Source organism: Martes martes, assembly GCF_963455335.1.
Source record: "Martes martes genome assembly, chromosome: 1".
Lineage (NCBI taxonomy): Eukaryota > Metazoa > Chordata > Mammalia > Carnivora > Mustelidae > Martes > Martes martes.
Window position 1 is genome coordinate 104,972,004 of NC_137888.1, and position 8,270 is coordinate 104,980,273.

At 34.4% G+C, this 8,270-nt stretch overlaps 1 protein-coding gene across 3 annotated transcripts in view; it reads left to right on the forward strand.

The window, feature by feature from the left end:
* KLHL24 (kelch like family member 24) overlaps positions 1 to 4,797 on the forward strand; it is a 41,586-nt gene extending 36,789 nt beyond the window's left edge. For all 3 annotated transcript variants that reach the window (XM_080796281.1, XM_080796280.1, XM_080796282.1), the window contains one exon: positions 2,537 to 4,797. In XM_080796281.1, the coding sequence (XP_080652407.1) occupies positions 2,537 to 2,737 (201 nt within the window). In that variant the 3' untranslated portion in view covers positions 2,738 to 4,797. The remainder of the gene's footprint in view (positions 1 to 2,536) is intronic.
* The last annotated feature ends 3,473 nt before the right edge of the window (positions 4,798 to 8,270 follow it).

An 8,270-nucleotide genomic window follows, 5' to 3' on the forward strand; every position in this document is an offset into this window, starting at 1 on the left:
CCTTTGAAAAATTGTGGAATTCTTTTTTAGGTACGTAATAAAGTTTGTTAAATCCCTCTTCAGTAGCCCAGGTATTTAAACTGTCATTAAAGTTTAGAATAATAAATGAAAAAATCTGACTTTGTTTATTGTTGGAATTTTAACATTTAAACATTAAGCATTATAACAAATAATAATTAAGGGGAGAGCTTCTCTTTTTTTTAATACTAGGATCATGTTTCGTTCCAATCTTGAAAAACAACATTAAAACTTCATGTGTTGGGGCACCTGGCTGGCTCGGTCAGGAGAGCATTCAAATCCTGATCTCAGAGTTGTGAATTCGACCCTCATGTTGGGTTTAGAGATTATTTAGAAAGATAAAATCTTAAAAAAAAAAAATTTCATGTAAAAGGGTGCCTGGGTGGCTCAGTGGGTTAAGCCTCTGCCTTCGGCTCAGGTCATGATCTCAGGGTCCTGGGATCCAGTCCCGCATCGGGCTCTCTGCTCGGCAGAGAGCCTGCTTCCTCCTCTCTCTCTCTGCCTGCCTCTCTGCCTACTTGTGATCTCTCTGTGTCAAATAAATAAATAAAAATCTTTTTTAAAAATTCATGTATTGATAATTTTTCCATTTTTTTAAAGATTTTATTTATTTATTTGACAGAGAGATCACAAGTAGGTAGAGAGACAGGTAGAGAAGGAGAAGCAGGATCCCTGCTAAGCAGAGAGCCCAATGTGGGGCTTGATCCCAGGACCCTGAGATCATGACATGAGCCGAAGGCAGAGGTTTAACCCACTGAGCCACCCAGGAGCCCCAGTTTTTCCATTAAAAAAAAAAGACTTTATTTGACACAGAGAGAGAGAGAGCACACAAGCAGGGGGAGCAGCAGAGAGAAAGGGAGAAGCAGGCTCTCTGCTGAGCCGGAAGCCCGACATGGGGCTTGATCCCAGAACCCTGGGAGTTGAAGGAGACGTTTACTGACTGAGCCACCCAGGCACGCCCCAATAAATTATTTTTCTTACTAGCTGTCACAACTTTTGAGATTGTAATAGAGTGAAATAAGCTACTGTATCTAATACAAGTAATTTCCTGATATGAAGGAATAACTGATTTCAAGGTCGCTTGCTTCATTTATTTCTGAGCATTATTACCTGAAATGACATTGTAATAAGATCCTATAATCATATAGTTTAAGAATCATCATTAGAGTGACTGTAAGGTTCAATACTGTAGGCTAGGTTCTATCTGAAAACTGAGGATGATAGTTTTTTATTGTATTCAGAACTTTTTAGAGTTTATAGAAAGAGCTTACTGTGCTTTAGATGAAAAATGTAGTTTGGCACATAATTGGTATAATTCATGGGTGTTATTCCAGATAAAAGTTTGTCATTCATTAATGATAATGGGCCAAGTTATTCTGGGTATGTGTAAACTCTCACATAGGTACTTTCAAGTACTCATGAATTCTTTTAGACCTGAAGATACTACCTTCTGTTATATAAGTCTACCAAGATTTAATTTCTTCTTTAAGAGCAAAACTTAGGGGCTCCTGGGTGGCTCAGTCAGTTAAGCATCTGCCTTCAGCTCCAGTCCTGATCTCAGGGTTCTGGGATCAAGCCCCATGTCGGGTTCCCCGCTCACCTGAGAGCCTGCTTCTCCCTCTCCCTCCACTCCTTCCCCACCTGCTCGTGCTCACTCTTTCAAATAAATAAATAAAATCTTAAAAAAAAAAAAAAAAAAGCAAAACTTATATACACAGCAAATCTAGTCAAGTAAAAATGTTTATTGTACTGATTGGTAGAACCCATCTCATTGTTAGTTATATAGGAACAGGATGATAGTAATTTGCAATAACTTTCTGAATTAAAGTAATTGAGTAATTAAACTAATGTAAATAGAATGTTTGACCCGCAGCATAAACAGATCCAGGAAATAGGGAGATAGTTTTAGTGTAATTTCTTTCTTGGAAGAATCATTCTCATCCTTGCAAGAATATTTGTTTCCTATAGTAATTATGTTATTGACAGAGAAGAGTAAAATCAGCTAAGAATCCTATTTTGTGCAAAGGTAAAATATTATTTGGGGAGTTTATATAACCCAGCCAAGGCCCCTAATAACAGTGCTTTGTTAATTTGTTTTTAAGTCTTTCTCTCATTCATTCATTCAGCTTGTGGGTAATCCCACATAATGAATAATGTTCCTACTCCTTGGTCATGTAATAGCCACTTGCTGTAATAAAGGACCTCCCTGTAATAGGAGAAGCAAGCCACGCTCTTCGAAAATATTTTTGTTTAACTACTGTTAAGTTAAAACCCTTCTTTCAGTCCACTACCCCCACTTCGCCTCCCACATCTTGGCCCCAATCATAACATATATTTTAACATTTCATTCGTGCAAAATTATCTAGCACTCACACATAAGAGCAGGAGTTCAACAAAAGGGAGCTTATTTCATGACTTTTGTCTGCTAAAGCATGTCTTATTTTACTTTTCAGCTTGCTACCAAATCCCTTGCCTTCCAGAGTTAATTTTTTTTTTTTTAATGTATTTGGTTCAACAGGAAAACTGTGGTATGTCTGTGTGTAATGGTAAAATATATATCCTGGGTGGAAGACGGGAAAATGGAGAAGCCACAGACACTATTCTCTGTTATGATCCTGCAACAAGTATCATCACAGGGGTGGCTGCAATGCCCAGGCCAGTGTCCTATCATGGCTGTGTGACTATACATAGATACAATGAAAAATGCTTTAAGCTCTAAAGCCAGGATACCTCACCCAAGAAGCCACAATGATTCAAGATGAGAAGTTTTAAGAACTCCAGAGTGGGAACTTGACATATCTCCTTTTGTGCCATGTACACAAAAAAGTAAAGATAATAATTGTGGTGCCTTTTCCCCTGAAATATCAATCTTTTAAACTGTAATAAAGTCTTTCCTGTAATTGGAAAAAAAAATGTTGTTGTTGAAGGTAATAGTGGTTATTGCTTGGGTTTTGAGAGTGTACCTTTGTAAGTATTTGTAAGAAATTCATGTGGAATAGGAAATAATGTCTGCCTGTGTAACCTTTAGGAATTTCTGAATGGTTTCTCCATTTATATATGTTTATCTGTAAGCCTGTATATTCCTTATTTTGTCATATATGTATAGAAAATTGCATGACTTAGGCTTCATTTAGGTTAAATCACATAATGCTTAGAATGCTTACAAAGGGGAGAAATCATTTAAAAAATCTTTTTCACTAAAAATGCATCCAAACTGATAAATTTTATTGAAGGTTTTTTTCAATAACTGATAAAAATGTAATGACAACAATTTGAATATGATAAAATACTTGAATTATCATGACTTCCTAGAATTGCTGTCTTATATTAAACATATTTTTGGAAGAACATTGGGTAGGAGATAGAAAAACAAGTGCCCCTAAAATGGGGAGTAAAATTGTAGGTTATTTCCTAAGAAAAATTATGTAAGACCTTGAAGGGAAAGACAACCCACTGTGGCTCTCAAAATACCTCTGTATCATCTCTAAATCCTCTAAGGAACACCTTTTTAGAATCTGGCAAGAGAGTTGAAATCCATTTTGCAATATTATTTTGTGGAAAACAGGGAAAAATTTTCTCCCTAGCCCAGTAGGGTTTGACTTCATTAGTATGGTGCTTTGGGAGAGGACCTCTTCCCTGGTTATCCTCCTTTCCTGTGAACAGGTAAAAATCTTGGAGTCTCCACTCTTGAGTTACCTTTAAAGGATAAAGGCGGGACCACCTGTCAGTGGGTCCATTTTTCTTCTAAAATTAGCTATCCAAAAAAACCTAACAGTGGTATTTGCAGTCTTTGAAGATAAATCTTTCAGTTGGTAGCCATTGTGGAAAATACTGGTCAACATTCTCAAATTGCCTTTGTCTAGATTTTTCAACTCTAGTTGATAAGCTTACTAGTTTTCAGAGAGGAATGTAAAATGTTTTCTAAGGCAAATGGAATGACAGGAACTGTAGAATAAGTGATTACTGTTATTCCTGGGTGAACAGATACAATTTACAACATTTTAGGGATATTCCAGGGATGTTCCGGGTAGCCTGCTGGATTTCGACTGCCCAGGCACTATTGTTGTCTCAGATCATAATTATATACTCTTTGTCACAGGAGAGATGATGCAAATGTGTGATTATAGTACCACCAGATTTCTGTTAAAACTAAGTTAGTAATGAAAAACCTAACATAGATAAATCATTTTGTTTTCTCATCTTAGGATGACACAGAGATTTCTAATAAACTGTATGGCATCAACATCAGTTTAGCTGGAATCTGAATTCTGAGGAAAACTCTAAAGATCTTATAAATGTTTAGGGAATTAAATTTTTCAAATCATAATTTGAAATGACATGTACCTTTTCCTGATAATTATCAGAGCAATTCAGGAAATAGTTTTCTATCGTTTTTGTTGAAAAGACAATTGTAAATACAATTGGGATACTTGTTTTAATTCTGAAGTAAACATCTACTTCTGCATTATGCCTTTTGTAGATAATGGAACCTATTTAGTTCAGAGATTCTTTGCAGCAGATGGGATAATGTATGAGAAGTGTTTTGTAAATCATACAAATGATACTTGTTATTTTCATGTGTATTCGTAAGATCATGCCCATACATAAATAGACACTGCACACACACAAAAAACTCTCAAGATCACTTGTATTGTAGTACTTTTGTCTATTGTAAAAATATTAACTAGTTACTTGTATTTCTTTATACATTTATTTTTACTATCCATGTGTTGTACTAAATTTGAAATGAAATCCTATAAAACAATTTGTTTAAACATAGACCTCATGCCAATATTGTTTCATTTTTTCTACATAATTTAAAACTATGTAAATTAAGTAGGCCACCAAGAACTTCACTTGAATTTGATGAAATTAACAGTTTTTGAAATTACTCAGCTGATATTTTAATATACTCTAGTTATCTTCCTTTATTGATTGTTGATAAATAACAGTGTTAGCATTGATCAAAGAATTTTAGGATATAATTAGTGTGTCAAAAGGGATTCATCAGCCAAATTGTGTTAGATTATACTCATACTGTCATCACATAGTTGACAGATTTTCTTTTGATAGGAGATGCTCATATAAGCCTTTGGATTAGTATGTATGTATATACATGTATAGATAGATAGCATAGTCATGTACATGCATATATACAAACACCAAGAATTTGATCAGTTTGTGATGATCAGAAAACACATAAAGTAAGAATTAGTCGACTTAATTAATTTCAATCCCAGAAATTTTTATTTGGGCATTTCTATAATACTTTTTTACATTTGAAAGTACACAATAAGGGCCACTTGGCTGGCTCAGTCGGTGGAGCATGCAACTCTTGATCTTGGGGTCATGAGTTTGAGCCCCACATTGGGTACAGTGATTACTTAAAAAAATTTTGATGAGTATTTTGATGAGTATTAATATAATACTTATATGCAGTCAGAATCTATGTAATACACAAGGTTTCACAAGATTAGGAAACAAATTGGAGGTAGAGACGAGTTTGCTAAACCCAGCTGTGATACCTCAGTGGGAAAAGGAATTCAAGCATATGTTTTGTAGATTAACAAGAAAGTATAGTTGTTTTTTGTTCATGAACGTGTGTTTTCCTGTCTATGAATGAGCTATAAAGTGGTCTAATTTTTAAAACAGTAGACCTTCATTTTCAAATTTAATCTCCCCACTGACTACTGCACAGGTATGAAATGGTAGCTTATTGAGTCTTCAGTAACCTTCTGTTTTCCTAGATGACTGAAATATAGATATTTTCCTCCGTTTAAACCAGGTGTTAAGAAAAAAGTGATGTAAATACTCAGGGAGGGTATTAACTTGTCATTTTGGCCTATTGGGGTGTTTAAAGTGACATAACTATATAACCTTCAGTTCATGATCCTAGAGTAAATTTAATTTGGTAAAGGGGCTTCACACAGGCGGTGGTTGAACATTCATTCTTTTTATATTTAGAAAGATGAAAATGTTTTGTGGACTGATACATTTTCTCTTAGTGAATACGAATTGTTTATGTATCTCTACTGTCATACCCTTTTGAAACTCAGGAAAGACAAAGGTTCAGTTATACTACTTTTGTCAATATGCAAACCAGGTGTGTGTTGTTTGTTTTGTTTTGTTTTGTTTTCCTGTTGTCTGGATATGGCAATAGATTTAAAAAAAAAAAAAAAAAAGGAATTGCTGTGAGAACCCCATACATGAAAAGAGAGGGTTTGAATTGTTGTGTGTGCCTTTTGTGTCTTGAGATTTATGTGTGGAAAAGACATCTCCAGACTGTATTTTCAAAGAGAAGAGATAGCTATTTATGTGGTGCCAAGTAATAAGATAATGTCTCTTAAAGGTTTCCCATGGAAGCCTTTATTTTACTAAACTCAAGACACAAGTTAACCTCAACATAATTTTGGCCTTATTAGAATTTCTTGTGCATTATATCAAAAGCCAGGTTTACATCACCTCACCCCATTATTCTTTTTAGTTAATAAATTCACCATATCAAGTAACCAGAATGGGGGCGATTTGGTTGGCCTTAAGTAGGTTTGACTAGGTAGCTCTACTCATTGTCACATTTAATGCTAGACATCAGAAACCACTTGAGCCAGAGTGTGAATTGATAATTCCAGAGACATTTTCAACAGACTTCACATTTTTTAATGTTTTTTATGAATGTGTTATGTTTGTGTGGTTGCCTTAGATATTAAATTTACTTAGTGCTGAAGATGATCATCATAATTTTTTTTAAAAACAGCAGTAGTCATAACTTATTTTATATATTGTTCCAAAGAGAAAAAATTTGTTTTGATGTTTTCAGAATAACTGCATCGGAATTTGTTTATGTGCCTTAAGTTCTCTAGTGCTATTTCAGCTTTTTTTTTTTTTTCCATTCTAAATAAAGCTTACCTTAGATGTGTTTCATATTTGTTTCCTACAGAGTAAGTAAACTCCCCTTCTTAAAAGTTTTAATAAGCACCATGTGGTTGCTTGGCAGAATGAGAATGTTAAGAAATGTTGAGTGCTTGGAGTTTTATTATATTTGAGGGTTTTGTTTTGGTTGCCAAGGTGCTTTTTAAGATATTTAGACAAACATCTAACATTGGTTAAACCTTTGAAAACATCATTTGCAGTATCTGCATCTAATGTCAGAAAAATAAATGTACTTACTTTTGTTCCATCCTTATGCACTATTTTTTTTTCTTACTCTTGCTTTCCTTATCATCCTCCCCCCCCCGCCCCGAGTTCCTTTATTTAAATTTTTGAGAATTTCTGGAGCTAAGACAACAATTACAGAGTTGAAAAAAAGCATAATATGCTTTACAACTTGTACAGACCTATGGTAGCCAAATGTCATTTGCTTTCAGTGAGAGGCTCCAAGAATCTTCACAGTGAAAAAAAAATGCTTTGTACTTTGTTCTCAATTTGGTTGTAGCACATTAATACTTACATGTCTTGTTTAAATATACTTTGTGCATAGTTTAATTTTTTTAAGTTGTATCTAATAAGATGTCCTTCAACCGTTATTATTTGACTATACAGTTGTATTAAATTTTGTTTACCAAAACCTTGTTGTTTTGTTTTACTTTAAATACATCCAAAAGGTTATGCAAAAAAAGGGATGGAGGGAGATTCATATTAGTATATGTGAATATTTACTGGTATGTCCATAAATTAACTAGAAGACTAAATAAAACATTAGTGTATATGAAGAAATGAAATGGTGGCTGAAGAACAGGTAAAAAGGAAATGCCACTGCACATTTACATATGATTATATGTAATTATGTGTAAAAATGCATGTAATCAATGTTTTAGTCTGAACCACATGGAAGTGTTACCTATCCACAAAAAAATTTTAGGGATGCCTGGGTGGTGCCGTTTATTAAGCATCTGCCTCTGGCTCAGGTCATGATCCCAGAGTCCTGGGATCAAGCCCTGAGTTGGGCTCCCTGCTCAGTGGGGAGTCTACTTCTCCCTCTGCCCATCATCCCACTTGTGTTCTCTCTCTCAAATAAAAAAAAAAGAGAAAATGTCCAAAAAATTTTTTTAATTACCAGAAAATTACCCATAACATGTGTACTCTAGTGTTCTTTGATTTGACTCTCAAAAGTATCCCTGTAGTAATATTAAGAGTAAAGAAGTTTTCTTTCAGATGTCAAAGAAAGGACATATTATTTACAGTATAGGTAATGTCTGATTTTACATTAACAAAAGTAAAATTTTGAAAAGATGTAAGTATGTTACAGGGCATAT